This window comes from Salvelinus alpinus, chromosome 22, assembly GCF_045679555.1.
Source record: "Salvelinus alpinus chromosome 22, SLU_Salpinus.1, whole genome shotgun sequence".
In the NCBI taxonomy this organism is placed as follows: domain Eukaryota; kingdom Metazoa; phylum Chordata; class Actinopteri; order Salmoniformes; family Salmonidae; genus Salvelinus; species Salvelinus alpinus.
Window position 1 is genome coordinate 12,505,122 of NC_092107.1, and position 18,619 is coordinate 12,523,740.

The window sequence follows — 18,619 nt, forward strand, 5'->3', positions numbered from 1 at the left end:
CCGGAGTGGTCAGCACACCTTTGACCTACAGGTTAGCAATAAAGGCTGTAGGCTACCACAGGCTTTGAGATATTCCCATTGTTCCACTACTGCATCAGCATGAGAGGATCAGGTGAATAGTTCTCTAGACTGAAAGTTAAATGCTTCTCACTTTATTATAACTTTCAATAGGTCTTATGCTGGATCAGATGATGATTATTCTTTTGTTGTACCTTTATTTAACTAGGCAAGTCAGCTAAGAACTAATTCTTATTTAAAATGGCGGCCTACCAAAAGGCAAAAGGCCTCCTGCGGGGACAGGGGCTGGGATTAACAGAATGTGACTGGTAGAATGGGTGTTGTATGTGGAGGATAAGGGCTGCAGTAGGTATCTCAGATGGGGGGGGTGAGGCCTAAGAGGGTTTTATAAATAAGCATCAACCAGTGGGTCTTGCGACAGGTATACAGAGATGACCAGTTTACAGAGGAGTATAGAGTGCAGTGATATAGAGGAGTATGGAGTGCAGTAAGGAGCATTGGTGGCAAATCTGATGGCCGAATGGTAAAGTACATCTAGCCACCCGAGGGCACCCTCTACCCGAGAGCACTTACCTGCCAATTATGTCTCCATAATCTAGCGTGGGTAGGATGGTCATCTGAATCAGGGTTAGTTTGGCAGCTGAGGTGAAAGAGGAGCGATTACAATAGAGGAGACCAAGTCTAGATTTAACCTTAGCCTGCAGCTTTGATATGTTCTGAGAGAAGGACAGTGTACCGTCTAGCTATACTCCAAAGTACTTGTATGAGGTGACTACCTCAAGCTCTAAACCCTCAGAGGTAGTAATCACACCTGTGGGGAGAGAGACATTCTTCTTACCAAACCACATTAACTTTGGTTTGGAGGTGTTCAGAACGCAGAGAAAGCTTGTTGGACACTAAGAAAGCTTTGTTGTAGAGTGTTTAACACAAAATCCAGAGAGGGGCCAGAATGATGATGATGTTGATCTGTACAGTCCCTCACACCTTACAGACAATAAGTGCTACAATTAATGAAATGGTACTGTGAAATACATTTTCAGGTCAAGAGACACTGGATAGTTCTTGAATTCATGTCTTCAATATAATATCTGAATGTGATTTTCCCTTGGAACATGATTGTGTGCTCTGATACAGTCTCATGTAGCAGAAAAGGCAAGCATATTATACTGTGTATTAGTTCAAGTGCATTGGTGCACTATATATACAAAAGTATTGGAGTGAAACGTCTAGAAGCAACAACGGCTCAGCCGCAAAGTGGGAGGCCACACAAGCTCACAGAATGGGACCGCCGAGTGCTGAAGCACGTAGCGCGTGAAAATCATCCGCCCCCGGTTGCAACACTCACTACCGAGTCCCAAACTGCCTCTGGAGGCAACATCAACGCAATAACTGTTGCTCGACCATGGGTTTCCATGGCCGAGCAGCTGCACACAAGTCTAAGATCACCATGCGCAATGCCAAGTGTCGGCTGGAGTGGTGTAAAGGTCACCGCCTTTGGACTCTGGAGCAGTGGAAAGGTGTTGTCTGGAGTGATGAATCACGCTTCACCATCTGGCAGACCGACGGACAAATCTGGGTTTGGCAGATGCCAGGAAAACGCTACCTGTCCCAATTCATAGTGCCAACTGTAAAGTTTGGTGGAGGAGGAATAATGGTCTCGGGCTGTTTTTTTACGGTTCGGGCTAGGCCCCTTAGTTCCAGTGAAGGGAAATCTTAACGCTACAGCATGCAATGACATTCTAGACGATTCTGTGCTTCCAACTTTGTGGCATCAGTTTGGGGACGGCCCTTTCCTGTTTCAGCATGACAATGCCCCCATGCACAAAGTGAGGTCCATAAAGAAAGGGTTTGTCGAGGTCGGTGTGGAAGAACTGGCTTGCACAAAGCCCCGACCTCAACCCCATCGAACACTTTTGGGATGAACTGGAACGCAGACTTCGAGCCAGGCCTAATCGCCCAACATCAGTGCCCGACCTCACCAATGCTCGTGGCTGAACGGAAGTAAGTTCCCGCAGCAATGTTCCAACATCTAGTGGAAAGCTTTCCCAGAAGAGTGGAGGCTGTTATAGCAGCAAAGGGGGGACTAACTCCATATTAATGCCCATAATTTTGGAATGAGATGTTCGACGAGCAGGTGTCCACATACTTTTGGTAATGTAGGGTATGTATAGAGAACATATAACAGCTTGGCATGCAGAGGCACTGTAAGGCAATACAGCCCAGTAGGGGTGTGTCTGGGTCAATGATTCCCAAACACTATAGACAACCCGTCAGCGAATATACAACAATACTCTCTTTGCCTCTGTCTGGTGCAGTGTGTGCACCTCACAATGGGTACAAAACCTAATATTGCTCTATAAAGATCAGATTGCTCTCATTTAACATTACACAAAAATAAAAATATCCTACATAACATCAATTTCCTCCAAGCAATTTTTCAGACATAACAGTCATAATGGTTAATTCTTTACCATGTAGGCTATGCCAGAAATAAACTCTACATTAGCATACTTTTCAATTCAGTGGTGTGTGTGAGAGGGAGAGGGAGTTAGAGAGAGAAATATTATTGTTGTGTCTTGGATAGGCCCCTTCAAATAATTTGTTTTTGGGAATGGGGAGGGGTAGTCCTAGCCTCTCACTGACCTGCTAGTCCAAAAACACATGGCTGTGACCACGTGACTAATGACATCCGTGTCCAACAATAACATAATAGCCTTAAATTGACAGCTTGCATTGTCTGGGAGGTGATTAACTATAGGCTAAAACTACTCCCAAAAAACAAAAAGGTACAAAGACACGATGGAGTCCATCCTCGGTGAAGCTTTTATAGCGCTTTTCACTTATTTTTCATAACCGGGTGATTTGGGACTGTTGTGCAATTCGGAAATCAAACTGCGTTGTTATGTATTGTATGCTACCCAACACAGCCCTCTCCTCTCCGACGTTGAAAAGAGTAGCCTCCTATAATCCGCCGCTTCATCATCTCTGGGCGATTCTATGACGCACTTAACGTTTTCAGTGATTTCCAATGAATACCAGGGCACTTGTCGTTTAAATTAGGCTACATCATTATTTTGCAGTTTTGGGATGATAATGTGACTGTAGCATAGACTACATAGTAGACTAGGCTATGGAGCAATATCAAATCGCATATCAGATCAAATGAAAATAATTCACTTGAAATCCTCTCTTCCAAGAAAAAGCATATTTTTATCACTACATTTCTTATCCGAAAGAGCCTATTTTGTATCATATAATACCCTATTGATGAGTATTTAACTTAGTTGATGTCCTATACAATTTAAAGCACGTGACATTTCAATATTTTGAATTAGATCACATTAGGCGTCAGTAGCCTACACATTAGTGAACGTGCCAATTGAATCAGTGATACTTTTATTCCATGCTTGTTCTATGCACTGCAGACAAAACTCAGCGTCACTTGGAGGCTGCGAACGAATGGAAAGTTGAGTTGAGACCTACCTGATAACCGCTGTATCACCCTGACGAATAGTAATGTTGTCGGTCGCTCGCTGCATATCCACACTTCGGACGGGGAACCCTGTAGGAATAAGACACAGGAGTCTGAAAAAAGAAGCCTGCAATTGCCTCCAACACGGTCTCCTTCCGACCAGCATTTCCTAACCGGACGCGCAGAGACCCCAGAGAAAGTGTTTGGACTTATAAAAGGGAATTGAAGTGGCGCTCCGACCCGTGGCAATATCCTACTCCACGACAAAGTGTGACTAAGGGCTTCTATGATGTTGGGGAAGATAAATATGCGTTAAAATAACGAAAACAAAATGGCTTGGAGGAAAACATATATTCCGTAAACCCTCTCTGCAAGCGCTGTATTCCACTGTGCGTTCTGCTCCCGCGTAAAGGCAGTGATGAGCAGGCAGCAGAGTTCTTTAGAGGTGGGGAGGAAATTCAAACCTCTCCAGTCACCAGCGCCTCTCACTCTAGCGCTCTCTCTACCCGATTACCCCACCCCCGTTTATACATCGCACTGCTGCCCCCTTCACGAGAGTCTGATGCGCCCTTATTGGTTGTCACGACAACAGCACCAGCTGAGGTCCCTTTCTGCTCACAACTGCGGTCGGCAGCTGAGAGGAGAGGAAAGTCATTGGCTATGTGTCGAAGTAAATGCCTCGCTTGTTGTTCAAGGTCCAAGTTAAGACTACATGCCAACATGGTCATGACATGACCCAAAGAAATTATAAGCAAAATGTAGTTAATGAAATTATATTCATGGGCATACAGGTTCACATTTTAATTAATTTATGTTTTATTTATTTTTATTTAATAAAATGTGTGTGGGAGCCTTTTCAGCTGTGCATTAAAAACCGACAGTATTGGATGCATTGTGCTTGCTTTCCCTCATACATAGAAATAGAATGATAATTGTACTCTAAATCTGTCATTCTATTTCTATGATCCCATATAGCCTACCTCAGGTATTTCAAGAGGACTGTAGGGCTACCAGTATAACCCAACTGTGGAGCGAAATTGCTCAACACTGAAGACCTTGTCGAGCATAGCCAGGTAAGGTAAGGTGACAAGGTGCACAACATCCTTGTGCATCTTGTCACCTTACCTTACCTGGCTATGCACGGCCACCTGAACTGAACTCTGACATATAGCCTACATTAGAAAACTATTTTGACTCAAAATATTATTTCCGTGTTCTATTTTGTAAGCTAATGTATTTCATTAAAGGCTACAGAAACATATTCTACAGTGAATACTTATTTTGGAGAAGATTACTGTTCAGACATTAATTTTATTTGTATCTTTAATAAGCTCACCACATGATCAAAGAGCTGATGGGTAAAGTTGTTTATTGTTTATAGGGTCATGCCCAATCTGTCATCAAAAAACGGTGTCTAGACACATTGGCTTTGATTTTAACAAGGATGGTAATTATAATCACTTTGGCTGTTACTGGTGCAAGAGTTGCAAGGGCATGCCTTCAACTTCATCAGAAATGTAAATGTGGCAACCGAGCAGTTTTTTTAAATTTCTTGCTAATCAGGAAACAGATTTAATAGGCTGTTTCCTTATGTTCAATCACCCCACAGCTTAATTAATTGTAAAGTGAAATCAGACAGTATTGCACATTTGATCATAATGGGAAAAATAGTAAACAGCATCAGCAATCACTGCATGCCGTCTTCATCTCCGGCATAGAACCTGTGTTTATATCCTGAATAAACACCAGTATTTGTTATTATGATTAATGATCTAATGTAATCCTTTGTTGACCGCCAAAGTACCTTACAGCAGGGATCATCAACTAGATTCAGCCGTGGGACGTTTTTTTCTTGAGCGGATGTTCAGGGAGCCGGGAACATAATTATAAATCATTTGTAGACCGCAAATTGACCTCAAGAAGCCCAAACAGATATAATATTTGATTAAAACATTTGCTTATATTTGAATATGATCACATATACAGTATCTCTCTATTACACGTAGGAATACTTTGGAACACATTTTCCAAATTAAAATCACTTGGAGCTGATTTGCAGGTGTTTTTACAGTCTTTTATGTCCAACAATTACAAAATAGCTAAAAAATCTGGTGGGTCAAATTTGGCCAGTTGGGGAACCCTGGCCTATAAGAGCAGTCTGTGGTTCAGACAAATTGTGAAGAATAGCACAAAAACACACTTGGTTTCTCAGTTTAAGCATCAGCAGCATTCTGCAATGAGGCTTTAGTGTGAGATTAGCCCAGAATGGAACTGCATCTGTGAGAGATTGGAAAGAATTATGAGCATAATTAATATGGGACAGTTTATGGAAGTGCTAATACTAGTGCATTAGAGGGAGCACTAAAATGCTTTCCGCTGTGGATCCTCCCTCATGCTTCCTAGAACAAAATGTCAAACTCCATCTTCCTTTACGAAAAGCAACTGAGAAGTTTTAGCAAGATAGAATAGTTTGCACATGGCCAAGCTCTATGCATACTAAGGCCCATAGATTTTTTTACATTTACATTTACATTTAAGTCATTTAGCAGACGCTCTTATCCAGAGCGACTTACAAGTTTTTAGTTTGGATAAACTCTTCTATTCATATTCAGAGCCAGATTAATTACGCATGTACTTTTTATTTGCAAGAGAGAATAGGCTACAACATTAAAGTAGATCAATAACACATTCATATTAAGATAATGAATTAAACATTAAAGTGATAATTATTCATGTTATTCACTCACTCTTGACTTTCATGTTCTAGCTTTGTTCTTACCCTTTTAGTAACACTTTACTTGACTAGTGTCATATCACCTTATGACACAGTCATAACCATGTCATAATATGTCATAACAGCTGAAATAACTTTTTATAACCTGTCATAATATGGTCATAACACTGTCATGACACATATATTTAGGCCAGTTGTGACATATATTGCATTATTTTGTGGCTGGTTGAGACACCTACATAAGAGTGTCAAACCCCACAAAACCTACCACACAAGACAAAACATTACGTTACGCCATAGCCTACTTGTCAACAGTATGTTTATGTTATATAACATTTGCTGGAATTGACCATATGAAATTATGATGTCAGACATGCAACTACCCCAATGCTCCGTTGCTGATGACTGGGATGAATGCAGGAGCAGATTTCAGGAGCAGGACAAGACACCCTCTTTTTGATTGATGACTGACATAAGGGCATGTACGTGATAGACCTATCTGGCTTATATGATGATTATGATGGTCATGATGCTTCTTGACAGTGTCATAAAGTGTATATTCTTAGTCCAAGTAAAGTGACACAGGATGGTCATAACGCTTCATGAATGTGTTATAAAGTACATTTTCTGCAAGTTATTTAAAATATGATGAAAAAAAAACAGGACTGTAAAGAATTCATTTCAACAACAACAAAGGACTTAAGAAACAAACTTTCAAATGAAAGGAAACTTCGTGCCAGGGAAAAAACACATTTGAATAAATGTGGGGTTTGACACTCTTATGTAGGTGTCATAACCAGCCATAAAATAATGCAATATATGTCACAACAGGTGTAAATATATAAATATATGGGTCATGACAGTGTTATGACCATATTATGACCATATTATGACAAGTTATGTCAGCTGTCATGACATATGACACAGTTATGATCGTGTCATAACGTGTTAGGACGCTGGGTGTCAAGTAAAGTGTTACTGTTATTTTTCTTATTCTCCTAGTTTTTGCACTGGTACAAAATGTGTAAGTTAATCAGGTCCTAAATATCCCATTGAAACATTATGCTCATAGCCATAAGCCTTCCACTGATGCAACATGGGCGAGATCATTTAGAGCTACACCCGCTCTCTTTTCCTTCCTCACAGTCTGTACATTATCCTACTGCATTAGCATTATCCTACTGCAGTACAGTGACGTGACTGAGCACCAAGAACACTGAGAGAAGACCGGGAGCGAGAACTCCCCTCCTCCCTTCCTCTCCTCCTTCTTTACCCACCATACCGTCAACATATAATATGGTTACTGTTCATCTATATTCCAAGCCTGAACGCTGCCCTCGACCACACACTAGACTAGAGAAACCCACTCAGCCCCTCCTCACACAGACCACCCCACTCTTCCCCACATACTGTACACTGCTGAAAGAAAGAAGACTGACATGGCACCGGGCTGCTCCAAGCTCAGGCGATACCAGGGGTATTGAAACACTGGAAAGCCCTGTTGTATGTTGGGAACGACATACTGTACTATGCAAATCACGTTGTAATACGGTATGAATTGTACTAGCGAGTGAATTAAGATGTTGAAGGTACAGTATGCATAGTTATAAGTCCACATGCATGAAGGACATCAATTTAGAGGCATTCTAGAGATGAGAAAAACAACCGTAATCCTACTCAGCATATTTATGCTTACTGATAACATGCAGCATGGTGGAGATTTGTCATGACTATCGCTATTTGCACCATGTTGTCACTCCACATGTCTGGAGAAAGTATTGTTCCACTGTCTTTGAACAAACTGTTATTGGGTAAGAGCAGAATGTAGTGAGATAACACTGAGTCAGTGAACAGTATTGAGAGAACAGTGAATGAGCCTCAAAACTAGAACCTGAAAGGAGGTCCATTTAAAACCTGCTAAGCTGAACAAAGAGTTTCTGTTATCCCCTCACTAAACAATCCCCCTCTTCAAAATGACAAACTCAAAAATATTGGAAAAGCAATTCCAGGTAAAAAGGGTTCATCATTATTGAACTCTGCAAGGCATGATTCTTCATGAACTGTGAAGGGTAACCTGATTATAAACACAAATGGTTCTAGGACCATTACTGAACGTTGGGTGATCAATGAGGCATCCTCACCCCTGAGATCATACTATTACCTAACTTACTATGGCCCGTGTCAAAAGGGAAAAGGGAACATTAATGAACACGCCCACCGACGGTGTGTTCTGATTAATTTCATACTCTTTGTGGGAAAAAAAAAAAAGAGTGGATGCATAATTTACCTTGACATCGGCGTCATACGCGAGCTCCTGGCAGCGAAATGCATGATATGCAGGAAAAAGGATACGGCACCCGCACTCAGCAATATATCACAGGAGGAACACAATGAATTACATCTTGGCCTGATGAGCCGTTTGTCAGCAGAACTCAAGCTGGCAGCAAAGATAATAAAAGAGAATGGCATTGGTGTGCTCAAAGTGGTGATTGACCTCCTTTTAGGGTTTCTGATGAGGGAGAAACCTTGTTAAGCCCTCAACTAGTACTGAATTCCAAATCAATTGCCTTGGCATGACTGTAAGATATTGCTGGAAGTACCAGATTGATCCTGTTCAGGATCAGGTAAAAGGCTGGGTGGAATTTTTGCCATATTATTCACAGCTATCCAATTGTTTCAGATCTACAGGAATGCGTAGGAAGTATGGGCTAGGCACACATTTGGAATTCAGCAAAAATGTGGTTTGCTGTTAGTGTAAAACTCTGCTTATTTGGTGAAGTTTCCTCTGTTGTCAAATATTATCCAGTGAGTCATGAGATATTTATGCTGACGTCAGTGCTGATAATGTCCCAACTGATAATATTCAATCGCATGGCGAGCAAGTTTATTTTATTTGATTCCCAGCAGTATAGATTGATTATATGCCAAGCCAAAATAAGCATATTGTTTGTGCAGTACTGGTGTCCAAAACATCAGTCACACTAATGTGTTCTCTGTTAACAGATTTTCCTTAAATATTTGGCTTGGCAAAAGCTATCATGGTTCCTCCACAAATACTTTGCCTCATACATGGAATAAACACCCCAAAAACAATTTGGTCAACATAGCTAGGTTGCCAGAGATATTTACCCTCATCAAGATGCTCACAAGGCGAAAACACAACTCAGAAGTGAACGCTACAATAATAAACATATGCATTAATTTTTGTTTTCACACAAGATGTGTTTTCCTCAAGCCCTGTATGTAATAGAGTTAATTTTATTCTTTGCAGAAAATCCATGTGCAAAAAAAGATAACGGTCAGCAAGAAGCCTCTGAATGCTAAAATCCTACACAAGGTTAAAATCCTCACAGACATTATGTACGGTCTGTGAGGTGAACAGGGACTAAGGTGTGAAAACACTCTGCATTATCGGATGTATGAACATTCAGATGAATATGCAATTACAAGAACCCCTGCATATTGCACAATCCTTCAAATGATAACTCACATGCAACCGAGAGTCAAATCCATAGTGCACAACCTTCTCCAAGTCAAGGCCAAAAGATTTATGAATTCCGACATCACTGTTCCAACAATGTATTCTGTGATCAAAGGGAATCAAATGCATCTGGTATGGGTCAATCTCCATGCAAATGGAGATCCTGACATTACGCCCCATGATTGGAGAAGCTAATCATGCAGTGACTCATTCTGAAGGCGTGACGGTGGGAGTTTGACCTTTCCCAGAGTCTCCACCAACCCTCAGGTCATTCTTTTGCTATTCATTTCACAAACAGGCTGTCCACATAGAGGCGTAGTACATAGATAGAGCAATAGAAAAATATTGTATTGAAGGCGAAAAGCACAAGAGAAAAAGCATCTGAACGCTGAGGTGTCAACAAAGGTGTTGACATATTGTACAGTACACATACTATTATAAAGGTTTCGCTAGTCGTTTATGTTTTATATACTGCAAATGTATATTACTTGTTAGTGACTCAATGCCACAAACAGCCATTGCAGACACTATGTGCTAACAATAGACTCACCTTGTTGCAGTACAGTCTTTTAAGACAAACATAGCGACCAAATCAAACTACAAATCTTAAAAGATCCACTGTACCGTTCACTATCTACCTCATAGCCTCATAGCATATCTTATACACCCTATTTTGGCAGCTTGGATTTAGGTTACAATCAACAATTGTTCAATTTACCGCTTCAACCAATTTATTTATCAGTTTGCTTCGTTTTTTTGCCTCTATGTAATGTTCAGCTTAGTGAGTTGTGGTGAGTTCTAACTTTTCTATGGGGCCTCTTTAAACGTAGGGACATGGGAATAGTGGATGATATGAAGGCAAATCTGTGAAAACACAACAGAAACGTACCACCGCATGAGACTTGAAGGTTACACAGGAAAATGGGATTCTTTCGTTTTTGTTTTGATTGTTGATCTGCAAAAGGTCACTCTGGAGGGAATAAAATCCCTTGGGATGTACATTTGAATTTAGGCCTAATTCTAGCACATTTCCTCCAAAAACTATCATTACCATTCAAAAGTTTGTGGTCACATAGACATTTCCTTGTTTTTGAAAGAAAAGCAATTTTTTTGCCCATTAAAATAACATCAAATTGATCAGAATACAGTATAGACATTGTTAATGTTGTAAATGACTATTGTAGTTAGAAACGGCAGATTTTTAAAATAGAATATCTACATAGGCGTACAGAGGCCCATTATCAGCAACCATCACTCCTGTGTTCCAATGGCACATTGTGTTAGCTAATCCAAGTTTATAATTTTAAAAGGCTAATTGATCATTAGAAAAACCTTTTGCAATTATGTTAGCACAGCTGAAAACTGATTTGATGATTCAAAAAGCAATAAAACTGGCCTTCTTTAGACTAGTTGAGTATCTGGAGCATCAGCATTTGTGGGTTCGATTACAGGCTCAAAATGTCCAGAAACAAATAACTTTCTTCTTAAACTCATCAGTCTATTCTTGTTCTGAGAAATGAAGGCTATTCCATGCAAGAAATTGCCAAGAAACTGAAGATCTCGAACAAGGCTGTGTACTACTCCCTTCACAGAACAGGGCAAACGGGCTCTAACCAGAATAGAAAGAGGAGTGGGAGGCCCTGGTGCACAACTGAGCAAGAGGACAAGTACATTAGAGTATCTAATTTGAGAAACAGATGCCTGACAAGTCCTGAACTGGCAGCTTCATTAAATAGTACCCGCAAAACACCAGTTTCAACGTCAACAGTGAAGAGGCGCCTTCTTGTGAGGCGTCTGTTTCTCAAACTAGTCACTCTAATGTATTTGTCCGCTTGCTCAGTTGTGCACTGGGGCCTCCCACTCCTCTTTCTATTCTGATTAGAGCCAGTTTGCCCTGTTCTGTGAAGGGAGTAGTGCACAGCCTTGTTCGAGATCTTCAGTTTCTTGGCAATTTCTTGCATGGAATAGCCTTCATTTCTCAGAACAAGCATAGACTAACGAGTTTCAGAAGAAAGGTGTCACACCCGGATCAGTTTCACCTGTCCTCGTTATTGTCTCCACCCCCTCCAGGTGTTGCTTGTTTTCCCCATTGTATTTATCCCTGTGTTTCCTGTCTCTCTGTGCCAGTTCGTCTTGTATGTTTATCAAGTCAACCAGCGTGTTTTTTCCCTTACTCCTTTTTCTATTCTCCTTTGCTAGTCCTCCCGGTCCTGACCCTTGCCTGTTTTCTGGACTCCATGCCTGCCTGCCTGACCATTCTGCCTGCCCTGACCTCGAGCCTGCCTGCCCTTCGGTACCTCCTGAACTCTGAACTGGTTTTGACCTTTTGCCTGTCCACGACCATTCTCTTGCCTACTCCCTTTGGATTTATTAAACATCTTAAACTCCAACCATCTGCCTCCTGTGTCTGCATCTGGGTCTCGCCTTGTGTCATGATAAAAGGTCTTTGTTTCTAGCCATTTTGTGCCTCAAATCGAATCCACAAATGCTGATGCTCCAGATACTCAACTAGTCTAAAGAAAGCCAGTTTTATTGCTTCTGTAATCATCACGACAGTTTCCAGCTGTGCTAACATAATTGCAAAAAGGTTTTCTAATGATCTATTCGCCTTTTAAAATGATAAACTTGGATTAGCTAACACAATGTGCCATTGGAACACAGGAGTGCTGATTGCTGATAATGGGCCTCTGTACGCCTATGTAGATATTCCATTTAAAAAATCTGCCGTTTCCAGCTACAGTAATCATTTACAACATTAACAACGTCTACACTGTATTTCTGATCAATTTGATGGTATTTTAATGGACAATTTTTTTTCAAAAACAAGGACATTTCTAAGTGACCCCAAACTTATGAACGGTAGTGTACATATTACCTCAATTACCTCGACTAACCTGTATACAGCCTCGTTATTGTTATTTTATTGTTTCACTTTCTTTTTTACTTTAGTTTATATAGTAAATATTTTCTAAACTCTTATTTTTCTTAACTGCATTGTTGATTATGGGCTTGTAAGTAAGCATTTCACATTAAGGTCTACACCTGTTAAATTGGGTGCATGTTACAAATAAAATTGTATTTTATTTGTTTCTCACGCAAACACACACACCTTCTCAAGCAAACACACATTTTTCCACTTCCTTGCAGTCTACAGCCTTCATCCCTTAATGGCTGGCCAGTAGAAAGCGGACTCTTTCAGACCCAGATGAATTATGCAGTACTTCTCCAAGTGAATGGATTGAGTCCCTTGATAAAGATGTTCCTGGGATCTCTGGAGACAGAAGCCCTGAAGGCCTATCTCTAGGCCCTCATCCAAAATCTGCATGATTTGTATCCCATATAAAAGCACAGAGCACTAATTGCAACAGCCACTGCCATCCTCACCCATTTCTTTCAACATAGAACATTTGCTGTAAGTTATCATTTCTTTCACTTTCAAATCAAAACCATGAAACAAAAGATACCGTTGTTGCAGTGCTGAGGACAGATCGGCAGAATCATTTGAAGGGAGTACAGTAGAACTCCCTAATTGCCAATGAGGACTTCACACACAGTCTTAAGAAATGTACATTCCCTTTTACTGTATCAGCTAATAAGAGGGAATGTAATTAATTTGAATTATCATAGCATTAAATTATCATACAGCCATGAAGCTTAGAATTAAATCTATTAGTGTTCCTCTGGTGAAATTGTTTATGATAGATCAGGACATCTAAGCTTATGGTACAGTTAATGCTGAGAGGAGACAGAGTACTATCTTGCACTCGCTTGCTATATGTTAGACTCTAGACTGGTACATTTTCATCTACACTACCTCTATGAACAGACACCCATAGTAACTCCAGTAATGCTAATCCCATAGTTTCCGCATAGCTTATTCACCGCTGGAGTAGCTGGATGGATTATCTGACTCTTAACCTAAGGAGAACCTATAGCCCCTCCTGCAGGGCTAATTGCTCTGTCTGTCCTCAGCCAGAGCTGAGCTCTTCTGTTCTGCCGCCTGTTGGAAATGGACCAGTGCGTGATGGAAGGAGGGACGGGAAGGGAAGGTCAGAAGGGAGCGGAGGTGACCTATAATCCATCACTGTGTTATTAGGCCTCATGCATAATGACCCAGAGCAGGACACGCTGACACCAGCCAGCGGCGAGTCCTGGGATGCACAGCGCAGTCAGAGCAGCTCCTCCATCTGCTGTAGCTGCACCATGCGAGCTCAGCCAAGGGCACGGACACCTCAGTTTGCACTGTGGTATCATTACTATTTCACAGGCCCTACAACTACCACTCAGCACTCTCATAGGGTTGCCACTGCTCTGCCTTGTAGAATCACTGGGTTGTAGCCGTCTCATGGAACAACTACGTATGTCCCACAGAATATTTTCCTCACGGTTATGTAACGTTGAATATCTCAGACCTTCTACATCTACAGTGGCTGGCTGTCAGACATCAACTCTGTCTTGAAGAAACACTATCCCTCATGAGTCCCATAGCATCAGTCTTACAGAGTCAGTCTCACTCTGTCCATTATGAGATTTGCCTCGCAGTCACAGTCTCAAAGCACAGTCTCAAATCAACTTGCAGAATCACTGTCTCGCTATCCTAGAATCCCTGTCAGTCTTAGGGAAGATAAATATGCTGAGGAGCCTTGTGGTCTGTCTTACACGATCACAATCTCCTAGAATGGTGTTCTGTAACAGCCGGGCTTAAAGCCACTCTCACTTCATCACAATCTCCTAGAATGGTGTTCTGTAACAGCCGGGCATAAAGCCACTCTCACTCCATCACAATCTCCTAGAATGGTGTTCTGTAACAGCCGGGCATAAAGCCACTCTCACTCCATCACAATCTCCTAGAATGGTGTTCTGTAACAGCCGGGCATAAAGCCACTCTCACTTCATCACAATCTCCTAGAATGGTGTTCTGTAACAGCCGGGCATAAAGCCAATCTCACTTCATCACAATCTCCTAGAATGGTGTTCTGTAACAGCCGGGCATAAAGCCACTCTCACTTCATCACAATCTTATTTGAGTCACTGCAACACCATCGGTTGAAACCATTTTGCTTTCTGAAAGCATCATACTACCACAAAATCCCTCTGTGTCACGTCACTGGCTTGCCACATTATTTCCGGTTTTAAAATTGATTTCCATCAATATTGTATGACACCATCGTGCTCAACGTTAAATGTTATGTGCAGGGAAGCAAGGAGCTGGTGTTTTGTTTCCACTGGCCAAGAATTAAAATAATAATAAACTGTCACATGAAGGCAATTAAGTTCTTTAAATTACAAAACAATGCATTCTTGGCGACAGTAAATATTTTATTAAACAAAGAGGATTTATTTAGAAATAACCAGGGTAAAGCGGTAAATGTACAGCATGAATGAATAATGGAGATGTTAATGGTAAAACTGATAGAATCAGGACAGGAAGGGGAAAGGAAAAGGATAAGGGGAGTTTGTTTCGAGCATGTGATTCATAGGACAAAAGCAAATACAAATATTTGAAAGTCTTAAAACGAACAGAAACAGGTATTTCTAGGAAACAAAAATCCTAATAATAAAAGTAACAGGTACAGATTACACACCCATATTCAAACCAGGGAAAAGAAGATGAGTTGGACATCTCTCTTAAAATCATTTATAAATAGCCAACACTAGATGACTATAGGGGCACTGTGTTGAAGCCACCATGACTCCATCTTGGTACTCCTCCACCATTGTAAAAAAATATTTTGGAATCTATAGAAATCCATTTATTAATGTCTACATTCATTTTTGCCATGTTTTTTCAATTACAGACACCTTAATGCACTCTTATAATTATGTGAGCTAAACATAAAAAAAATATCAAAACAAATATAGTGCATATACACTACCGTTAAAAATGTTGGGGTCACATAGAAATGTCCTTGTTTTTTGAAAGAAAAGCAAATTTTTTGTCCATTAAAATAACATCAAATTGATCAGAAATACAGTGTAGACATTGCTAATGTTGTAAATTTCTATTGTAGCTGGAAATGGCTGATTTGTTATGGAATATCTGCATAGGCGTACAGAGGCCCATTATCAGCAACCTGTGTTCCAATGGCATGTTGTGTTAGCTAATCCAAGTTTATCATTTTAAAAGGCTAATTGATCATTAGAAAACCCCTTTTCAATTATTTTAGCACCACTGAAAACTGTCATGATGATTAAAGAAGCAATAAAACTGGCCTTCTTTCGACTAGTTGAGTATCTAGAGCATTAGCATCTGTGGGTTCGATTTGAGGCACAAAATGGCCAGAAACAAATAACTTTGTTCTGAAACTCATCAGTCTATTATTTGTCTGAGAAATGAAGGCTATTCCATGCGAGAAATTGTCAAGAAACTGAAGATCTCGAACAACGGTGTGTACTACTCCCTTTACAGAACAGTGCAAACTGGCTCTAACGAGAATAGAAAGAGGAGTGGGAGGCCCCAGCCAACAACTGAGCAAGAGGACAAGTACAATAGAGTGGCTAGTTTGAGAAACAGACACCTCACAAGTCCTCAACTGGCAGCTTCAGTACCTTTAGTACCTGCAAAACACCAGTCTCAACGGCAACAGTGAAGAGGCGACTCCAGGATGCTGGCCTTCTAGGCAGAATTCCTCTGTCCAGTGTCAGTTTTTTTGCCCATCTTAATCTTTTATTTTTATTGGCCAGTCTGAGGTATGGTTTTTTCTTTGCAACTCCTAGAAGGCCAGCATCCCGGAGTCGCCTCTTTACTGTTCACTCTGTTTTACGGGTATTTCTTATTATTTGTATATATTATTTTATACTGTATTGTTGGTTAGGGGCTCAGAAGTAAGCATTTCACTGTAAGGCTGTTGTATTCGGCGCATGTGACTAATACAATTTGATTTGAAAACTGTAGTAGCCATGCTGGTTAAGTGTGTCATGAATTCTAAATAAATCACTGACAGAGTGTCACCAGCAAAGCACCCCCACACCATCGCACCTCCACCTCTATGCTTCACTGTGGGAACCACACAAGCGGAGATCATCCGTTCACCTACTCTGCGTCTCACAAAGATATGGCGGTTGGAACCAAAAATCTCAGACCAAAGAACAGATTTCCACTGGACTAATGTTCATTGCTCGTGTTTCTTGGCCCAAGCAAGTCTCTTCTTATTATTATTGGTGTCCTTTAGTAGTGGTTTCTTTGCAGCAATTCGAGCTGATTCACGCAGTCTCCTCTGAACAGTTGATGTTGAGATGTGTCTGTCACTTGAACTCTGTGAAGCATTTATTTGGGATGCAATTTCTGAGGCTGGTAACTCTAATGAACTGATCCTCTGCAGCAGAGGTAACTCTGGGTCTTCCTTTCCTGTGGCGGTCCTCATGAGAGCCAGTTTCATCTTAGCGCTTGATGATTTTTGCGATTGCACTTGAAGAAACTTTCAAAGTTCTTGAAATGTTCTTGATTGACTGACCTTCATGTCTTAAAGTAATGATAGACTGTCATTTCTCTTTGCTTATTTCAGCTGTTCTGGACATAATATGGACTTGGTCTTTTACCAAATAGGGCTATCTCTGTATACCACCCCTACCTTGTCACAACACAACTGATTGGCTCAAACACATTAAGGAAAGAAATTCCACAAATTAAATTTGAACAAACAAACCTGTTAACTGAAATGCATTCCAGTTGACTACCTCATGATGCTGGTTGAGAGAATGCCAAGAGTGTGCAAAGCTGTCATCAAGGCAAAGGGTGGCTACTTTGAACACTCTCAAATATAAAATATATTTGGATTTGTTTAACACTTTTTTGGTTACTACATGATTACATTTTTGTTATTTTATAGTTTTGATGTCTTCACTATTATTCTACAATGTAGAAAATAGCAAAAATAAAGAAAAACCCTGGAATGAGTAACCAATTTCCAACCAATCAAAAGTTTGGACACAGCTTGTCACGACTTCCACCGAAGTTGGTCCCTCTCCTTGTTCGGGCGGCGTTCGGCGGTCGACCGACCTTCTAGCCATCGCTGATCCTCTTTTAATTTTCCTTTGGTTTTGTCTTGTCTTCCTTCACACCTGGTTCCAATCCCATCAATTACATGTGTATTTAACCCTCTGTTCCTCCTCATGTCATGTCGGTGATTGTTTGTTGTAAGTTCTTGTGTACGTCTGTCCTGGTGTGCGTTGGGTTATGTACCCATTTATTTGATTATTCTGTTATTTTCCTGTTGGGTTTTGTTAATAAACTGCGCCGTTGGAAACAGTTATTTTTCTCCTGCGTCTGACTTCTCTGCCGCCAGGTCGCACCCCTTACACACCTACTCATTCCAGGGTTTTTCTTTAGGTGAGGGAAAAGTTCCAGGGGTTCGAGTCTGCTCCCATTCATCGCCTGCATTGTTCTGTGACCTGTGCAGCGTATGGATCAAAAGGGAGGGTATTCTGTACACTTTACACTCTCATAACGTATTCTAACGGCCGTGTGAAGACTGTTTGGTCGCACAGATACCAAACAACATACATCTCCTTGGAGAAGTGAGGACAATACCGGTTAATTGTCAGGAAAATATATCCTACCTAAATAAAAGGTCTTATTATACACAAATCTCAACACTTTTAACCATGTCATTTTCAGTCAGTTTACCTTGTTTCCTTGAGAAGATAAGAGTTGTTGAGGACCTGTGTGTGCAGTTCATTGCTTTCCAATGGAGAAGCTCCTTGACTGAGCCACAGTCATCCTCAGTCTTTATCGGGACCCAGCTGAGTCTGTCTCAGGTCTGATTGCCATTTGGTTCAAACCTGCCGCTCTTGTTGCTGATCAAGAGCACCCTGACTGGTTGCATCACTGCCTGGTACGGCAACTGCTCGACCTCCGACCTTAAGGCACTACAGAGGCTAGTGCGAACGGCACAGTACATCACTGGGGCCAAGC

General features: G+C 41.0%; 1 protein-coding gene across 4 annotated transcripts in view; it reads right to left on the reverse strand.

Annotated features, from left to right (window-relative positions):
• LOC139549749 (limbic system-associated membrane protein-like) overlaps positions 1-18,619 on the reverse strand; it is a 1,088,465-nt gene that overhangs the window by 146,517 nt on the left and 923,329 nt on the right. For 3 of the 4 annotated variants that reach the window (XM_071360485.1, XM_071360486.1, XM_071360484.1), the window contains exon 2: positions 3,502-3,580. In XM_071360485.1, the coding sequence (XP_071216586.1) occupies positions 3,502-3,580 (79 nt within the window). Of the gene's footprint in view, positions 1-3,501; positions 3,946-18,619 lie in introns of those variants that run through there. The other variant, XM_071360483.1, reaches the window with a different exon arrangement.